General features: G+C 32.4%; 1 protein-coding gene, 1 long non-coding RNA gene and 1 other non-coding gene across 3 annotated transcripts in view; all 3 read left to right on the top strand.

Annotated features, from left to right (window-relative positions):
• The window catches only part of LOC117687113 (receptor-type tyrosine-protein phosphatase epsilon), a 40,047-nt gene that overhangs the window by 7,805 nt on the left and 10,678 nt on the right, over positions 1-21,564 (top strand). The window contains exons 7-9 of the mRNA XM_066085574.1: positions 555-695; positions 1,466-1,600; positions 21,088-21,177. Of these exons, the coding sequence (XP_065941646.1) occupies positions 555-695; positions 1,466-1,600; positions 21,088-21,177 (366 nt within the window). The remainder of the gene's footprint in view (positions 1-554; positions 696-1,465; positions 1,601-21,087; positions 21,178-21,564) is intronic.
• Positions 5,174-6,497, top strand: LOC105346874 (uncharacterized). The gene is made up of 3 exons (XR_010711663.1): positions 5,174-5,302; positions 6,233-6,370; positions 6,465-6,497. It is a non-coding gene; the product is annotated as an uncharacterized protein (transcript).
• Positions 10,236-11,538, top strand: LOC136276512 (uncharacterized). Its single transcript, XR_010714993.1, has 2 exons — positions 10,236-10,460; positions 10,959-11,538. It is a non-coding gene; the product is annotated as an uncharacterized lncRNA (long non-coding RNA).

The raw sequence follows: 21,564 nt of genomic DNA, 5'->3' as shown, positions 1-21,564 counted from the left end.
AAATAATTTGTTTGGAACGATTAATTATCGCGATAATACAAAACATCATGCTATAGTCTTAGTCCAAGGCATTAAAAGTTTAGATCGTGGTAAAGATTGTTCACAACGTCAATGCCACATATACAACACTCACTTAGTTACAAATATATTTCTAAAGATAGAATATACAAACTATCTATAAATAAAAATTTACCAATATTTTTTCTAAAAAGTGTCTTTTACAAACCTTCTACAAAAAATAGTGATATTTTATTGCGAAAATTGTTTTATTTTGGGCAGTTAGTAAGTTCGGTATAGAAATAACGTACATGTATACATATATATGTACCACTTTTTCCATAAAGAAACAAAGCATGATAAATTACTTTTAACTAAATATCCCACTCCTTTGTTAATTCGATTTCTCTCGAATTTTGGAAATATCGAAATGTTTAGGGTAAAAAGGAGGAGGGGGGGGGTATGTTTTACAAGGTGTATGAATTTATGCAAATCGATTAATACAGTTAAAACTTTATTAGATACCTGCTTTGTGAAAAGATGTGTATATATTACAGTATGCCCTAATGGGAATTTCATATCAAACAAATCGTGTGTAGACTGCCCTGGTCATTGTAAAAATGGAGCATCTTGCAATAAGTTGACGGGCATGTGTGATAATGGATGTGCTAATCACTGGAATGGAACTTTCTGCAATAGTATGTATCAATAATTCATATAATCTCTGTCAACTGTTGCAATTATTTTAGAAATAAACAACGTTATTTAGTGAACATGGCGTTGTTTATAACTTATATTTGCATGTTTACCACTTGCAAATACCATTTAATAGCCTAGACCTTGACATTAGCTATTGCATCAAAAATTAACATTCAGACTGTAATGTATTTTATTAATTCACATAGATTTGTTAACAGAATCAATGATATGTTATAACAGCAATTCCTTTAAAACTTTATAATAAGACATGTTTTAATATTAAATACATCAATGTTATGGAGTTGGAGAAAAACACATGATGTATCGTATAGTGGTTTAAATCTATAACGTCATGGAAAAGTATATGACACACATATATGTCACACCTTTATAACGCCATAGTATACAGACAGAGCAATTGCGGTTATAGAAAAATAATTGCAATTCCTTGGTATGGACTTACAGTGGGAAAGAACAATGGATATGCAAATATTTCATAATATGTTTGCTATTTTGTATATGATTTTAGAAAATCGCACACGAGACGCTGGTCAAATATATTCCGTTATAGTATAATATAAACCCATTGTCATCTTTTCAAATAGTTCTTACAAAGAACCTAGCAATCTGAAAAAATGAAATATGAATTATTTTTGGATAAATGTTTAACTCTTTATCAATTCAAATACAATTTTGCTATCTTTTTGTTTATTTATTATGCCTTCGGTTGTATATCAGCAATGACTATTATTACATGTATTTGTTTTAGTTTGCTCGGATCGATACTACGGCATTGACTGTAACACTCCATGTGGACACTGTAAAAACAATGGTGTGTGTGACAAAGGGAATGGTTCCTGTCCTAATGGGTGTCAGAGTCACTGGCAGGGAGAGGGGTGTGACGGTAAGTATGGAATACTGTAAGAATCCCAAATTGTAAACAGACATATTAGGAGCTGCGTATGGCTTGACACTTTGATAAAGGTTTCAGCATGAAAACGATTTACAATAATACATTAAACACATACATGTAACATGTCATATTACAGCGAAAATGCAACCCTCTGCGATTTGTTTTATATCATTTTAGAGAGATGGCTACAATTCCGTAAAATCTCTCTTATTGTCAAAAATTATTTTTAGTGCTGGTGAAATCAATCAAAAATATCCTTTTCTAGCTGTTGTACCCCCTTTAAAAAAATACTGTTAAATTCATGCTAACAAAATACATGTAAATCGTATATAAATCAAAACTAGATAAAACATACAAGCATAATTACTAGTCGTAATTTTCACCAGCCATTGACATTCTCACATTATTTTATAGGCGATACGCTTGGAGATAAGAATGCATAAGATGAATTTCTGCCATTCAGTTAACTGAAAGATGACTGAAAGGTAACTGAAATGTGGCTAAATAGCATAGCTATGTCATTCAGTCACATTTTCAGAATATTCACTTATCCACCAGTTGACTGAATGGCGGAGGTTTATCCTGTTATGTCCTTCCCCATACGTTGAGAGGTACTTCTTAAAGACGTTGCAGTCTTCGGCTAAAAGCATTGTTTACTGTAGTTTTTTAGGTCATCTGAGTCACTAAATTCATCTTTTGCAATTGGTCTTTGTCCGTCGAGTGCATCGTGCATGGTGCGTTGTGCGTTAACACTTTACATTTTTAATTTCTCCGTACCAAAGGCAGCAGTTACACTAATGCAGGTATTTCAAAGTTCAATGGCAAAATGTCTTAATTCATAGGTACAGATTCGTCACTTTATTAACATGTATATCCTTGTTATTGTATCGCTCTACGAGAAAATACGTTATTTTGATTTATATATTTGTTAGCGATGCATGCTAATGAAAGAAGCGCTATGTTTCGTTAACATTCCATGATTACATATTTGAGTATTTTTTTTTATAAACGATATAAATTTTGACCAATTTTCTTTTATACTGATACATTATGCTAAGAAAAGCATAATATACACAATCAGGAACTGTTTGATATGAACTTTGCAGCAAAAACTAAAACTTAGCTGCAACGCCTTGCAGCTTATGGTAAATAACTTCGTTATATAGCCCCAACTAATCCCCGTGATTTATTGTATTATTGATTTCATATCTGAAATAAAAAAAAAAGGAGTTAGGGTAACGTCACAATTTAAAAAAATCTCCCTTTCGCGATAAGACTTATCAAATGATAAATGTATCTATTTAAAACGTGTTAAAAAGTTTGAAAAAAAAGCTTTAGTCACATATGTCATAATCATTTTATTAATATTTTTTAACTAAGGCAGTTGGCAAAAAATATAATGTTAGATTCTTATTTTACTAAATCAAATTTTATTGAAGAATGCAAGGATGGATTTTACAATAGTTCGTGTACTGAAGTTTGTGGTCAATGTGTAAATGGATCGGCCTGTAATAAAGATACTGGATATTGTACAAAATGCTCAAACAACTTTATACTTCCATTTTGCAAAGGTATATTGCTTTACGTTTTCCTCAGGCTAACACATCGAATTTACATACCATTTGCATTTTTGCTTGAATTGACTTGAATTTTGTACTAGTTTAAGATTGTTTGTGATTGTTTTAGTATGCTAAGATGAATTTTAACGACAGCAATTGTAGCACTGATGTTTAAATGAGACACCTTGTAGGTAATGTCATAATTATGCATTCTTTATAAATATAAATATTGATTGAATAGACCATTACCGAAAATAAAACAAAAAACAAAGCAAACCAAAACAGCACAAATTATAATATTAATGACTTATCAAATAATGATTTACTTATTCTATATATCAAGAACGCAGGAAACCAATCGAAAAAAAAACCTCTTTGATTAACAAGGTATCGACCGGAGAAATTCATCCTCTTTAAGTCTTCGCCATATTAGAAAAAGGTGGCAGCAGTAATGTCAGTCACTTACATGTAATACCAGTGCATCGTACATGCCTTTTACATATTGCTCTTTTGACATTTTTGATATTTTACTGGATTTTTTTAAATCTATAACTGATGTAAAACCGCAAGACAACAACGGGGCACATTTTATTGAGATGATATTAAAGCAAGCTTTAAGATTATTCCCAATAGGTTATTATATACATTGCCGCAGTGGCGGATTACAGGGGGGGGGGGGCACCCAGCTCGCGCCCTTCCTAAAGTTGTCAAAATTATGTAAAAACATACCCCTTCTAGCAAAGATAACGTACGAATGCGAGTCATAATTATCATTTTTTGGAAACATGATGGGTTTTTCTACACCCATTAGACTGATTTCAACGGTGTAGTATGAACAAAACCCATGTGTTCAATTGTGTAATGTACAAAGATAGCGCAATTAAGTTACGCACTTTCAAATGTGACTAGTCACCCAACTTTAAGTAATTGGTTATACTAGGTATACTTCCACGTTTATTATGGTTTTATTTTTCTTAAAATTTCATTTACGTCGTCTTATTGAATTTGATATTTAAACTGGCAAATTTACAGCCAGTTGTAAGACAATTTCAAATATATTTGCAAGGCAGAGGGTTTTACCGTATGGTACTACCATAGTTTAGGCCTCAATTCTACAAACCTTTTAAAATTGCAAATAACTTTATAACTTTAAAGTACATTCACAAGAAGAAAAAGGGTCCGTATTTTACCCTAAAAATCTCTAGAATCAATGAATTTTGGGGGGCTTTGCCACCTGAGCCCAAACTAAGGCTTTGCCCTAGACCGAACGGGGGCCTCATGGTAGCTCTCGGATCGCATGCCTTAAACATGCACCCCCTCTAACTTAAAATTCTGGATCCGCCCATGATGCATGTTCTTTATCGAAATAGGTATGCAAGAGAGTATAATAATATTTATACCATGATTATATCGGGTTAAAAAGAATAATCGGCTCGCTCTTTGGTTTTCACTATTGTTTAGACAAACAAAATACAACAATTATAAAACAATCATACATTTTTATGTGTATGTTTTATTACATACTAAACGTACTTGGTGATTTCGGATGAAAATAAGAAATTATCTCATAAACTCAAATTCACTTAGCTAAATTTTTGGCTGTTGATCGTGAATATGATTATTTTTTTCGAATCTAATATTTTAAAGGAGGTTCAACAAACATTTAGTTTTTCATACTAAAATGGTTATGATTTGGTTAATCTTATCAGTATGAACCGTTCATGTTTAAACAGGTTAGCATCAATCTTTTTTTTTAATTCAATTGTATTGTTATGTTAAAGTGTGATATGTGGGGTAGTACGGGGATACATGTGACTCCAGTTGCAAACACTGTGTAAATGGAAAGACGGGAGATAAATACAAGGTGATATGTTATCATGGTTGTGTTCCAAACTATCAGCAAGTGTGAAAGTAAAAGAAACGAACACAACTTCACCATTTTTTTCTTTGTAATCAATGTTTCTTCTAAACTACAAAAGTGATACATTGCATATTTTAGTATGTCAAGACGGGTTCTACAATAGTACCTGTTCTGCCAAATGCGGTCACTGTAACAGAAGAGAATTGTGTGAAAAACATGATGGTACTTGCATCAATGGCTGCAGTCAAAACTTCGAACCCCCTTTTTGTCAAGGTATGCTGTAAATGAGTCCAAAGATCCATTGATCTTGCTTTACGTACCAACAAACGAATATCATCTCAAATTTTACTTCCAGTATGTTAATGTGAATATTTAAACGTTGTTGCATCACGTTTATATTTTTTTAATATACAGAATTAAGTTATAAAAGTGAATAAAACTAGTCACAGAAAAAGAGATAGAGTATCAAATGGACATGGAAAAAAAACCCCATAATATTCATTTTCCTGGAGAAGTTAATCATTTTAAACAGATGTGTAATGCAGAAATCTGGACCCTGGACTCACTTCGAGCAATCAAAAACTTCGAGCGAATTAAGTTCGAGCCATCAAGAGTTACCTGTATACATAACATATTTGTATGAACATGTGTTTCTATTGTATAAATATTCATTTGTAATTTGTATTGTATGATTCTGTATTTGTATTTTATAATTGGTATTGTATAATTTTTTATTTGTATTGTATTATTTTCAACTTGTGTAATTAAACATCACGAATGAAAAATTATATAATACCATCTGAAAGTTATAGAATACGAATGAAAATGATACAATACAAATGGAAAATTATACAATACAAATATAAAAGTATACAATACAAATGAAATTGATACGATGCAAATAGAAAATTATACAATACCAAAGGAAAATTATACACTACAAATGAATATTTTTAAAAAAACTAATGGAAAATTATAGAATACAAATTGAAAATAATAAAATACAAATGAAAAAATATAGAATACAAATAAAAAATCATACCATACAAATGAATATTTATACATTACAAATGGAAAAGATCGAATATTGCAACGTTTGACATGCCATAGGTCTATTAATTTCCAAGCAACTTAATTTCAAACAATTGAAAAATTATAGATTCCTTGTTTCCAACTTATATATCATCTTTTTTGTAATGTCAGAATGTGTTTCCTACAAATATGGCCCAAACTGTGGATTTGATTGTGGACATTGCAAAGATGGTCAATCTTGTGTCGCAGAAAACGGAGTTTGCACCGAAGGTTGCGATTCTGGATGGATCGGTGATTTTTGTGTAACAGGTAATCCTCAATGTTGAATTGAATTGACAGAATCGTAAACAAAGTACATTATATTTTTATCTACTTTCACACTGACATGATCATTTTTTGACAGCTAAACTTATTGCATCTGAATTCGACAAAAGGAGTAAGTAAAAAAAAATCATATCTTTTACCTCAAAAATATTTTGCATGTATCAACCAAACATAGAATACAGCATGTTACTTATTTTCCTAGAAAACCAGTTAACAACAACAGGAGTAGCAATCATAGCAAGTGTCTCCACAATGTTTGCTATCAGCCTTTTTGTAAACTTCTACATGTCACGCCATATCATAAAAAATAAAACCAACAGACACCGTACAGATGCATTTGTACCAGAGAACGACAAATCTCCTCAGACGTACGTCGACTTATCAACTGTGGATGAGAACCATGCTTACTCAACGTTCGGTTCTACGGTATCGGATACTCCATATAACGTGATTAATAACTAACGTAACAACATTTAACCACCTTTTTATGTTCCACGCTGCGATCGAAACTTTGACTTTATCTTTGAAAATGCTATAGAATCACATTATCTGTATTAATGGTAAATCTGTTCAAGTGATGTTCAGATAGCAGGTAGCATTTTTGTCTTTATAATTTCGAGAGTGTTTAGTTCAAAATGTTATACTAACATTTGCAAAGATATTTCCTAATATGGAATTAGAAAATAGTGAAATGTTAACTTCTATGTGAATTTTTTAATGACGTCACATTAAAAATCGTATGCGCTTATCGTTTGACTGCATTATTGTTTGGTTTCATGTAGAGGGCTAAACTAGGCTGTACCTTCTGCCCAATCCCCTTCAATATGTTACAGAGACCATCGAATCATCTAGGGGCCACGGCTAATAAGTTTTATAGAATCGGCAATTTGTCAAAAGGTTTGCATATAAGTAAACCATATATCATAACATTTCAGTAGATTAAAAAGTTTCCTTTGTAAAATTGGATCCCAAAAGTGGCCCCACCTTATCTAAGATTTCGATTTTAACGAACTTTTATCTACACTATCTAAGGTTGCTTTCATTTAAGTCACAGCTCTTTGGTAAAAGGTTTTTTTTCTCTATACATGTATATACTTTAAAATGTGTCCCATTTCAGATTTCCTAACAGTCTTGTTTCTATGAAAAAGATTTTTAGTGATTTACTCAAAATATTCTTTTGTAAAATTCAACCCCCATTGTGGCCCCATCCTACTCCCAGGGATCATGGTTTGAACAAACTTGAATTTACTCTACCTGAGGATGCTGCTAGATAGGTTTCAGTTTTCCTGACTGATTGGTTTCTGAGTTTTAAAAAAAAATTACTCTACATATCCCTATGTAAAAATTTGACCCCCATTGTGACCCCTCTTTACCCTACCCTTTATTTACACTAGCTGAAGGGATGCTTTCCTGACCAAATGATCCTTGAGAAGAGGATTTTTCAATATTTCTCATCTTTTGTAATTATTTCAAATTATCCTTGTTTGAAAAGTGGTCTATTTTCACAATTTTGCCCAAGAGTGTTCCGTGACAAATCTTGTTGATATTGGTAAAGTGGTTCTGGAGATGATGTTGAAAATGTAAAAAACAAATATCAACAGATTGACAAACAGACAGACGGACAGACAGACAGACAGATAGAAAAAATGTAATCAGAAAGGCTCAATTGAACCTTCAGCTCAGGTGAGCTATAAAGACTGTTGTGTTAATGATTCTGATCGATTGGCCTTTCTCAAACGTAAATCTAAGTAATAAACACCAATGTTAAAACACAATGTTTGAAACAATCAATAATTATTCAAAATGAATATCGTGAATATTCTTGTTTTCAAGACCCCTAAATAAAATAAAAACTTCTCGCAATTTTTTTCGCAAGCAAAACATTATCATACGATGCTTATTTTAAAAAAAAAAATCAATATTGAGTTACTACGCTTACATTATACAGTAGTATACTTGTGTTTATAAGAACTTTGAGAAAGGCACAAGTATTTTTAATCATAATCTTCATGGCATTATTTCGTCAATACACTCAATTTAAGAGTTTACCTTAGAATCATATTTTATTCTATTGATTTCTATAAAACTGTCAAGAACATTAGAATTTTATCACCGACCAAGAAAATTACAATAAATATTCTTAGCCATCTACCCTGGATTGAACCAATAAATATGCACCGTGCGTCAACGTCTTAATCCCACACTCCTTTAGGACACACGTAGGAGGATATAATTGGTCTGTTCAAGCAAAACTCAAGCTTGACACTTAAATCTTCGTTTGATGATTTCAATGGAATGCAAGATAAAAGGATCGTGGACACATTTCACAAACAAACAGTACATTTTAAAATTAACATATTAAAATTTAAAACATCACAAACTTACACAGAAATTTGTTACAAAAAGGAAGTTTTATCTTGTATAACTATAAATTGGTCTTTCCGTCATCAAATATGTGCTTGTCTTTATTTTAATTCAGTAAATCAAATTTAGGTAATATCCTGTTGCAAATATATCCCCGTGACTTGTACGTTTTGTAGACCACTCGACACAGTACAGAAACGATATCCATTGGCCGGAAACTCCGTGACCAAACATTTTCGCAATAAATCAGGTTGTTTGCAGAACACATTTATTATCGATGTTTACAGAAGTCTTTAGTTTTCGAATGGTGTTTGTGGAATGCCGCTATCCAAACAGTTTAGCTCGTGAAACGGAAATATAGTTGTCTTTAATTTAATTCAAATCTATATTCAATAAATATCTTTAAATTTATATGACTAATATAGGAACTACTGAAGATTTTTTTTAAAATTTTGATGTAAATAAGAAACATTTTTCAAAATTTTTATCAGTAAGTTAAGTACAATGTACTTGTATTGTCTTTAGTTTAACGGACAATACGGTTTTTCTGAATTTGTTGATACCGAATTTTAATCATTTCATCATGTTGTTCATTTAAGACAAAACGCTTGCAAGGAAAGTACAGCAACCGAGTAATCATTTCACAGTAAGTCAGTTTCGTACATTTCATTTTGATTGCGAAATGAGTTATAGTTATGAAGCTCGTCATCTAATGCAGCTTGGTTCGTAAAACTTGAACTCTCTGAAATCCATATAATTTATGAAGTTTTTATTTTTTACTTTTTTAAAAACATTTCTGTCCTAGATCATCAGTATTTTTATCCCGTCAAAGACTATCCATAAACCTTGAACTGGCATAGTACTGTGAAATGAGCAGATGGTGCTTAGTGTTTGTGGTATATTCAGTGCATGTACACATGAAAGGGGAAACACGTGTTATTTCCCTAGTTTAACGGAGCATATACTTTATCACACCAAAATACATTTGTTTTATATATAGCACCATATTATTAAATTTAAAAAAAAGGACTTTCTAATCTCACTTTTGTAACATTCACAACATCTTTTCGAAAAGTTGTTTTGAAAAATTTAATACATAAACGAAAAATAATCCAGACTAACACAAGAAGTTTTCAACGACATTAGCATTCTATACATATACTGTACATGTAACTGTTAACAATTCAAAGTGGTGAAGTCCATGCATTAATGGACGGAGTTTTACATCCGTAAGAGTATAATGCATTTTTTTAAATGAGTGTAAACAATTTATTTATTTTCTAATTCGTTTTAAATTAAAACTGGAATTTCATTCAAAACATTCACATCTTTTCAAAAAGATTGGTAAAGAAAAAAAAATATCTAAAAAAAGGTCAAAACTTATTTACAATTGTCTTTTGTTTCATTCAAATTGTTGTTAATTCATTTGAAAAGTATAATACATAAACGAAAAAATAAACCAAACTAACACAAGAAGTTTTCAACTGTGACAATCACTGTTCATATCGAACACACCCGATTTTATTTTTCCCATAATTCTTTGCAACGTGCTTGGCCGACGCTAACAATAGGCGCTAAGATATACCCGGCCGAGCTGTCCAGCAATAAAGACGTGCTTAGTGTGTGAAGGGGGTATCGTGTTAGAAGCCTGTGTGGCATGTTTTAGTTTCACAAGTTCAGCATTTGACGCGGACACGGATAGCTGACCGTGGTAAGTATTTATTTAGTTTGGTGTAGTTTATTTGTAAATTTTTGCCTTTTTATTAGTATTACGCAGTCGTCCTATAAAGTCACCTTGACCATTGTTCACTGTAGAGTTACCTGTGTGTTCACTGATGTGTGACTTTAGCGAGAGTGTTTAAATGGAATTCGTCTTTTTCTATAGTACAGTTTTTGCTATTGCTGTATAAAGAAACGGTGATTTAAAGGGCTATTTTCTATGCGTTATTTTATTTTACAATTTATTGTCACTTTTTCCACTTAACAACTTGGGCGGAAGTGCGTCACCGGAAGTCTCAGACGCCATATTGTTTACTGTAAACAAATAACTTAGTTACCATATACTTACAATATTTTGAGATGTTGCCTTTAATATAATACTATTTATACATTATCATAGTTTGATACTATCAGTGAGATACTTATATGATGTATTATACAATATTGTTTTTATTATGGTGTTATGGTGTCACTTGTACACTTATTGTAGTGTCATATTGTTGATGTTGAGAAGATGATGATGTTATGGTGATGTCGATGACTACGATGATGATGATGGTCATGTCGCTGATGATGGTGTAGATGATGTCGTTCATGGTGAAGTCGATGACGATGCGATGTTCATGTTGATGACGACGATGATGTTATGGTGATGATGACGACGACGATGATGATGGTCATGTCGATGAAGATGATGTAGATGATGTCGTTCATGGTGACGTCGGTGATGATTATGAAGTAGATGATTATGGTGATGACGATGATGTCTATTATGATTATGGTGTTGTAGGCGATGATGTTGACGATAGTGTCGATGATTATGATGGCGATGGTGATGATGATGATTGTGGTGACGAAACTACTCTAGTTGTGGTTGTCCGTAGTTGGTTCAGGACTACAGCCCCGGAGATTCGGACACTCTTCTAATTTATTTTTGGTCATTTGTATAAACATGATATTTTTTCTTGTTGAGTGAAAGTTGTGTGAGTGTTTGTGTGGTTTAGTGTTTATATTTCTATCTTTTCTTTCTTTCTCTTATTTTTTTTGTTATTAAATTTTGTTAAATTTAAGATGTCTTGTTGTTGTTTGGAGTAGCCTCCGCTCATCCCGTTACATCAACGACATTGGCATTCTATACATATACTGTACATGTAACTGTTAACAATTCAGAGTGTTGAGGACCATGCATTAATGGAAGGATATATCTTTAAGAGCGTACTGCTTATTTTTAAATGAGTGTAAACCATTTAGGTTTTTTAAATTCATTCTAAACTAAAACTGGAATTTCATTTAAGTGAGAAAAGTACAGCCTTTCTAAAGTTTAAATGAAAAATTTCATTTCGTTTCGAAATTGACTTGGCAAAGAAAACGAGAAAGGTACAACGTGTCAACTTGCAAGAAATAATAGGTGCAAAGCATATCATCCTTCGATTTTCATGATTGCTTTTCAAATTGAAAACACCTTGATTTTTAACCACGCGCAGCCGCATTTCCTTTGCTCTGAAGTGCGTTTTACTTGTGGAAAATCATTTTTGAACACGATCGGTGAATTGTTAAGCAAAGTTACGCTTGATATATGTGTTTCTAACTCGCTGGTAAACATAATCTGAATATCAGCATGTATAAGACGTCGAATTTTATGTTCACAATCCCTTGTTTATTTTATGTTTTAGGACTCTTTGGTGAAGCAACGACGATTGATCCTTGTAAATAACTTACTCATTTCTTATTCGTTCCAAATTGGTTTTAAAAAATCTGCATAGCTTATCAGTTGCTCAAGGACAGGATAATTATAACACGGACCCGGAAGATTTTAAAATAATCTTAGTCTTCTACCCTGGATTCAAATACATGCACCGTGCTCCAACGTCTTAATCCCAAACTCCTTGAGGACACAGGTACCAGGATGTAATTGGTCTGTATCAGCAGGACTCCTAGTTTGACGCTTGAATATTTGTTTGATGAATTTAATGGAGTGCAAGATAAAAGGATTGCGGACACATTTCACAAACAAACAGTACATTTTAAAATTCACATATCAAAATTTAAAACATCACAAACTTACACAGAAATGTGTTACAAAAAAGGGAGCTTTATCTCGTGTGACCATGAATTGGTCTTTTCGTTATCAATACTTGCTTGTCTTTATTTCAATTCAACAAATCAAATTAAGGTAATATCCTTTTGCAAATATATTCCTGTGACTTGCACGTTTTATAGACCAATCGACACAGTACAGAAACGATACCCATTTGCCGGTAACTCCGTGACCAAACATTTTCGCAATAAATCAGGTTGTTTGCAGAACACATTTATTATCGATGTTTACAGAAGTCTTTAGTTTCTGACTGGTGTTTGTGGAATGCCGTTATCCAAACAGTATAGCTCGTAAAACGTAAATATAGTTGTCTTTAATTTAATTCAAATCTATATTTAATAAATGAATAAATACCTTTAAATTTATATGACTAATAAAGGTACTACTGAAACCTTTTTTTTTTTATAATTTTGATTTAAATAAGAAAACTGCTTTCAATTTTTTATCAATAAGTTAAGTACAATGTACTTGTATTGTATTTAGTTTAATGGACAACGCGGTATATTTTGAATTCGTTGATACCGAATTTTAATCATTCTTACTATTTTATCATGTTGTTCATTTAAGACAACACGCTTGCAAGGAAAGTACAGCCACCGAGTAAACATTTCACATTAAGTCATTCGTTTCGTACATTTCATTTTGATTGTGAAATGAGTTATAGTTCTGAACCTCGCCATCTAATGCGGCTCAGTTCGTAAAAACTGAACTCTCTGAAATCCATATAATTTATGAAGATTTATGTATTACTTTTTTAAAAACATTTCTGTCCTAGATCATCAGTATTTTTATCCCGTCAATGACTATCCATAAACTTGGAACTGACATAGTAAGTACTCTGAAATGCGCAGATGGTGCTTAGTGTGTGTGGTATATTCAGTGCATGTACACATGAAAGGGGAAACACGTGTTATTTCCCTTCTTTAACGGAGCAGGTCACGATTTTGGTGATATTCTATTTCTCTGTTTTTATTATTTACAACGCTTAAGGACTGCATTTCTAATGATAAAAATGAAATTTGAGAAGCAGTGCATGTAGTAGATTTATAAGCAATATAAAGGAAAATCAATTCTTTGTTCTTTGTCGTGTCCTGTTTTTATTTACTTCTGTTCAATATACCAGAAAAAAATCTTTTTTCAATATGATTTTCTCTGTTCTAAATCATTTCAATATTAGATAAACTTTTAATTCAACGAATGACAATACAACTTTGAAAAGGGTAATTTCATCCACACACTGTTATCAGCAGTTTTCAAAGCGTTAATTCGATGTAACCGTGTCCAATAGTGACACTACCCGGAAGTTTAAACATGAACAATTTCCTTATACTGGGTATGTTTTGACAGAAGAATGTGGTCGTATTTGAGAGTAGAGGTTGTTGTTTTACAGCTTATGATTACAGGAACGTCATGTTTTGGTAAGTTTTACAAATTTTTAATCATTGTGTGTGTTTAAAAAAATCTATTTCATTTCTTTATTGATTTGTCTGATTTTCATGAGTTATGTAAGTATTGCTGTCGAAAGGGACAATAAACTTGCTATTGTCTGAATAGTCAACAAATAGATATTTTTATTTACCGAAGAAAACTTTATATGTGTGGGATATGTTGAGTTGCTTAATGGTAAACAATTAAAGTTATTTAATATATTTATTATAAAGCTAAGTTAGATTTAGCTTAGAGACTTAGTTAACATTTACAGAGGTGTTACAAGTTTAAAAATGAGGGGAATCGAATGTAAACTGTTTTGATGACTATTCACCAGATAGCACGGAAACTATTACATAAATATTTGCTTAAAAATAGCATTCGGTGTAATTTTACATAAAATTAATCCAAGACGTGTAATAGATATTAATATGGTCATGCCCACAACCCCTCCAAATATGAAGGTCCAACACAGGATAAAGGTTGTTAGCGAGCCCCTGAAAGATATTCCAATTATAGCTGTATTATGCGAAATATCCTATTTTCGCCAGGCTAGCTTTGCCTGTTGATGACTGTGTAAACCAAATTTCTTTTCAGGGTCGACCTGACTGTCCCAGAGCTATATATTCCTTCCAAATATGAAGGCCCATATATGGGATACAGTGTGTTAACCAGGCCTTTGAAAGATAATCCAATTATAACTGTATTATGAGAAATATCCTATTTTTGTTAGGCTAGCTAAGTCTGTTCATGGCAATTTGAGCCCCATTCCTTTGAGTGTCAACTGACCTGTCCTGGGGCCTTATCCCGTCCAAATATGAAGCCCAAATATTGGAAAAAGGGTGTTAACAAGCCCCTTGAAAGTTATTCCAATTATAACTTTATTATACGAAATATCCTATTTTCGCTAGTCTAGATCAGCCTGTGAATGGCCGTGTAAACGTAATTTCTTTTGAGGGTCGACTAGACTGTTCAGGGGGCCCATTCCTCCAAAATATGAAGGCCCAAAAATAGGATACAGTGTGTAAGTCAACGCCTTGAAAGACATTCCAAATATGACTGTATTATAAGAAATATCCTATTTTCGCAAGGCTAGCTAAGCCTGTAAATGGCTGTAAACCCAATTCCTTTTGAGTGTCGACTGGACTGTCCTGGGTCCCTATCCTATTCAACTATGAAGCTCAAATGATAAATACAGTGTGCTAGCCAGCCCCTTAAGAATTATGTTCTTTATAACTGTATTTTACGAAATGTCATGTTTTCGCTAGGCTAGCTTAGCCTGTTTAATCGTGTACACTAAATTTATTTTGAGGGACGAATAGAATTTCTTGGGGGTCAATCTTGTCAAAATAAGGCCCAATATAAAGGCCCAAATATAGGATACAGGAAGTTAGTATTGTGCGATATATACTTTTTTCGCCAGGCTAGCTCATCCTTTTAATCTCCGTTTAAACCTATTTCCTTTTGAGGGTCGACTGGTCTGCTCCGGGTCCCTTCCCCTCCACGTATGAAGGCCCAAATATAGGATAGGGATGTTAGTCAGCCCATTGAAAGATATTCTCATTATAACTGTATAATGCAAAATATCCTATTTAATTATAAGCCAGGCTAGCTAAGCCTGTTAATGGCTGTGTAAACAACCATCCTTATGAGGGTCGACTGGACTGTCCTAGGACCCTATTTTCAACAGATATGAATGACCAAACATTAGATGCAGGGTGTTAGCCAGAACCTTGAAAAATATTCCCATTATAACTGTATTATACGAAATATTCTATTTTCGCCAGACTAGCTAAGCCTGTTAATTGCCGTGTAAACCCAATTCCTTTTGAGGATCGACTAAACGGGCCCGGTCTCGTTTAATATGAAGCCCAAATATTGAATACATGGTTTTTGCTAGACCTTTGAAAAAATATTTCTATTGCAATAGAATATGATGAATTTCTTACCTTTTGCCTGGCTAGCTAAGTATGTCGATGTTCTGGTCAGGTCAGCAAGAATTTTTTTTTACTGTATTACTGTTTATTTTGATTAAAAAAAAAGTTAATACGGAATATTGAATTTACATTTATTAGCATGTTAACGGTAATTTGAATAGCGAACCGAACAGAGAATTATATTAGCTATTCGAAAAGTGAATAGCGAAAAGCGAACAAAACTCCAACTTCAACTTCTGAATGCGTTTAATCAATTGTTTTTTTTACCTAACAGATTTTGATTTGTACTTATATATGCAGGTACATGTATATGCAGATGAAACATTTTTTATTGTTTATATTTTGCTGTTTCAGTTAATCTAGTTATTGATCAGGGATACAGTGGAAAAGCCGCTATGGGTGCAGAACCTTATAATCCAGACTGGCCAGCCATTAAAGCTATTGATGGCAATGTCTCACAGGACTACAAATCAGGCTCCTGTGCTATAACAGATGTTGACGGGAACCACAATTCTTCTATATGGTGGAAGGTGTGGTTAAAACAGCCTTTCAACGTAGCATATATAGAGATATATTTCAGATCTGACAGTGAGTTTACGAAGTCTTTTTTAGAATGATTTAAATTTAGAGTTGTAACGCCTTATTTGATAAGTTAATCGAGTTAATAAATTTACATTTGCAAATATTCTTCCTTATATCTATCTTTGGAACAATGATAACGTTAAATTCGGTACATTTACATTTGCAAAAATGTTTCCTTATATGAACCTACATAATATAAAAAACGTTCAATTCTGTTTGAACTTTTTTATAATGTCAAAATAATACTCGCACGTTTTTATCGCTTGTAGCTTAAATTATAAACATGAATTTTGCCATTTTCAAACGTAAATATAAGTAACAAACAGCAATGTTAAAAAGTTCAACAGAATATGAACTTGGTTGGTACTTGATCAAATGTTCAAAGAGGTCCTTCGAGCTTCCAGTTTCTAAGAAGATTTGCTCATGTATTAATATTAGCACACATGCTTATCGCTCGACGGTTTGATTATTGTAAACATTTAAATACAATTATTTTTATAAATTTGAACAATATCAATTTTCAAACCTAAATATAAGTAATAAACAGCAAGTGAAAAAAGTTCAACGTGATATGAACATGAATTGTACATGATCAAATCCTTTGAAAAGCCCCTCCAGCCTCTCGCTTCCTATGAGATTTGCTCATGCACCAACCAAGTTCATACTTCGGTGATAAGTTGTTGCTTTTTCAATAGGCCTATATCGTCAAACGTTATTTACGACGCGCGAACAAGACATATTAAACCACTTGACCTTGCATTCAAATTTTGTATCAATTAACGTCTTTCTATTAAAAATTGACCTTATATTCAGATTTTAGTCGGTGAAAATGAAATAAAAAAAATGAAACTATCTTCTTCCAATATTGTACGAGTAAAAATTAACTTAGGAGAGTTTACCTTTATAAACCGCAAAATTACATTATATCGTATAGCAAAGATCGAAATAGAAAATTTCCAATATAAAAATAACAAACGGTCGTTTTTAAAATATTAAAACAAATTTTATTACACAACATTTCATCTGTTCAGTCGTATGGGTTAAAGGAATTTCAACTTTGATTATCTTTATCATCAGTTAATAAAGAATTTACTTGTTGCAGTTTTTTAACGTAAGCATTAACCATTGATTTTCAAGCATATACAAGATCAGCTGGATTTTCCGTTTACACGTATATTCCGGAGACCTTTCATCCTCTGCGTGATCCGAAACATCTCGTATATCACCAGGATCCCAAGTCTGGATGTCCAACGTCTGTTATGAATGTAACCGTCAACAACGTAACACAAGGGATCGCATTTATCAACACACGACCGCCAGGATATACATCTAGCTGTCAATATGATAACAATATGCATACTGGGATAGAAATATGTGAAGTTAGAGTCATGGGTCAGTGCTAAAAACTTGGTTTTTGGGGGGAGTGTGTTTTTTCTCATATTTTTAAATCGGACGACACATCTCTGAGAAATCTTCAGCACAAAAATTCTAAAAAAAAAAAAAAAAAAAAAAGAAAGGAAAGAAGAAAAATAATAAACCTGAAAAAGAAACAATAGAATAATAGAAGGGTCTTCCGCTGAAAACGGAAGACCCTAATAATAATAATTTACATTTGTAGGTTGTGACCCTACAAGGTTTTCACCTGGCTGCAAGCACTCCTGTCAATCTAAATGTAAAAACCAACACTGTGACGCATTTAATGGATCCTGTATACATGGATGCAATGATCCAAACGCTCTCACAATTGATTGCATTGGTATTTATTTTTTTTTTTAAATTAGAAATAACCAATCTTAAATGCGCAGTTTTAAAAGATTCTGTAATATTTACAATTAAGAGAAAAAATGAGTACAAAATCATTTTGAAATACATCATGCATGTATGTATCAACTGTAAGCGAACTTTTTTTTACATCGGCTTTATTTTAGATATTATCGGTAATTTACTTGTTTGCGGCAATTAATTATCGCTATATTTGAAAACACAACGCCATAGTCTTAGTCTAAGGCATTTAAAGTCTAGCGGATCGCGGCAAATATATTTTACTACAATAATGCCACTAATACAGCACTCGGAAATCAGTATCTTTTACCATATTTTTAGAGAGAAAGCAGATAAAAGTTGTTTATAGATATAAATTTACCAATTATTTTTTGAATAGTATTTAAAACTCAAATTTTCGAAATATCGAAAACCTTAGGATAAAAAGAGGGGGAACGTACTTCATTATGTATGGTTTAATACAAATCAAGTAATACATTTTATTAGACTACTTTATTAGATACTTGCTTTATAGAAAAAATGTGTATATATTACAGTATGTCGTAATGGACAATTCATATCAAACAAAGCGTGTGCAGACTGTCCTGGTCATTGTAAAGATGGAGCACCATGTAATAAATTGACGGGAATGTGTAATGATGGATGTGCTAATCATTGGATTGGAACCTTCTGCAATAGTATGTACTAATAATTCATATGATCTACATATCTGTCAACTGTTGGAATTATTTAATAAATTGTTTGTTATGCTTTGTATGTTTTGGGGCTGGGTTTTTTTTTTTTTTGGGGTTTTTTTTTTGGGTTTTTTTTTTGGTTTTTTGTTTTGGAAACTGCACACAAGACACTGTTCAAATAGATTCCGTTATCGAAAATCTAAATTAAACCAATTGGGACCTTTTTAAAGATTTAAAGCATAGAATTGAGCAATCTGAAAGAAAAATTGAATTATTTTTTTGATAAGTGTTTAACTGTTAATCTATTTAATTACTTCTTTTTTTATTATTTATGAAGCCTTCGGTTGTATATCAGCAATGACTATTATTACATTATTTGCTTTAGTTTGCTCCGATCACTACTACGGCACTGACTGTAACGTTATATGTGGACACTGTAAAAACAATGGCGTGTGTGACAAAGGGAATGGCTCCTGTCCTAATGGGTGTCAGAGTCACTGGCAGGGGAATAGATGTGACGGTAAGTGTAGAATGCTGTAAGAATCCAAATTGTAAAGAGACATATTAGGAGCTGTGCTTTCATAACGATGTCAGCATAACAACGATTTACATTAAAGCATTTAACACAAAACAAATTCATGTAACTGTATTAATGTAGCCCTCTCTGATTTGTTTAATCTGATTTTACAGAGATGCCTACAATTACAATCTCTTTAATGGTCTAAAGTTATTTTAGTGCGGCTGAAATCGATCTGAAAAGGTCTTTTTCTAGCTGATATACCTCTTTTAGAAAAAAAATTGTTTATTTCACACTGAACAAAATTCATGTAAATCGTATATAAAGCAAATCCAGATAAAACACACCAATATGTTTACTAGTATATAAATAGTGCCTGTTTGGGAGGGTAACAGTTGAAATTGACACCCCGAGAAAACCATTGTCAACCGACGCGAAGCGGAGGTTGACAATGGTTTTCTCGGGGTGTCAATTTCAACTGTTATCCTCCCAAACAGGCACTATTTTTTTTGTTATACTGAATGTCTTTTTTTAAATTTTTAAGAAAATTTTACTGCTTTTATATAGGAATAACGTGAATTCTACAGCGAACCGTACGCGCATAATTTTCGCGCATGTAACATTTTTTAATGTTACCCGTTGCCAAGTGCGTTGCTAACGCTGAGGGTAATAGTAAATATTATTAACTGCGTCTTAACCAATCAGATTTCAGTATTTAACATGAAAGTATAACAATCATCATTATTAGCAGCCAATTCTCACACACTATTATAGACGATACGCCTTGAGATTGGAATGTCCCTCCCCATACGTTGAGAGATACTTCTTAAGGACATTGCAGGCTTCGGCTAAAAGCATTGTTTGCTGTAGTTTTTTTTTTAAGGTCATTTGAGTCACTCAAGTTTTTTTAATTTCCTCTTAAAAACTGCATAACAAAGGCAGCAGTTACTCTAGTGCAGGTATTTCAAAGTTTAATGGCAAAATGTCTTAATTGATACGTACATATTCATTGCTCTATAAAGATGTTCATCCTTGTTATTTGTCACGCTCTACAAGAAAATCTGTTATTCTGCTATGGATATTTGCTACCGATGCATGCTCATGAAAGAAGCGTTATGTTTCGTTAACAATCCATGGTTACATATTTTATATCTTTTTCTACAAACGATATAAAAGGATTTAACCATTTTATCTTATAGTGATACATTACTCTAGCAAAAGCATAATATACACTATCAGGAACTGTTTGATATGAACTATGCAGCATTAATTAAAACTCAGCTGCTATGTGTTGCAGCTTAGAGTTATTATCTTCGTAAAATAGCCCCAGCAAATAGCTGCGATATTATTGTAATATTGACTTCATATCTTAAATAAAGGGTAATTGATGTTACGTCACAATAAAAACAATCCCTTTAGCCACAAGTTTCATGTAAAATGGCCAACACATTAACATAAAAAAGTGTAAAGTTTTAAAAACACAAGAAATTCCAGCTTTGGTCACATATGTCATAATCTTTTAATTACTATTTTCCAACTTAGGCAGTTGGCGAAAAATATAATGTTTGATTTTAATTTCTCTAAATCAAATTTCATTGAAGAATGCAAGGATGGATTTTACAGTAGTTCGTGTACTGAAGTTTGTGGTCAATGTGTAAATGGATCAGCCTGCAATAAAGATACTGGATATTGTACAAGATGCTTAAGAAACTTTAAACATCCATTTTGCAAAGGTATATTGCTTTAAGTTTTGCTTAGTTTAACACGTTGAATTTACAGACATTTGCATTTTTGCTTGAATTTACTTGAATTTTGTAGTAGTTTAAGATTGTTTGTCATTGCTTTTAGTATGCAAGGAGGATTTTTACGACAGCAATTGTGGCACTGAATGTGGAAAATGATTAAATGAGATAATTTGTAATGACTTCATCACAAAGCTGACAAAATTTGGCTTTCAATCACAATCAAAATCTTTCCGTTCAAAACTACAACATTAAAGGTTGACAGTTTCTCTTTTAAATTGTATCTTACAATTGAGAATATGTATTTAAGAAATTAAATAGGGGTGTACCGTACAT

This window comes from Magallana gigas, chromosome 1 (assembly GCF_963853765.1).
Source record: "Magallana gigas chromosome 1, xbMagGiga1.1, whole genome shotgun sequence".
Classification (NCBI taxonomy): Eukaryota; Metazoa; Mollusca; class Bivalvia; order Ostreida; family Ostreidae; genus Magallana; species Magallana gigas.
This window is presented reverse-complemented; position numbering and strand designations above follow the sequence as displayed.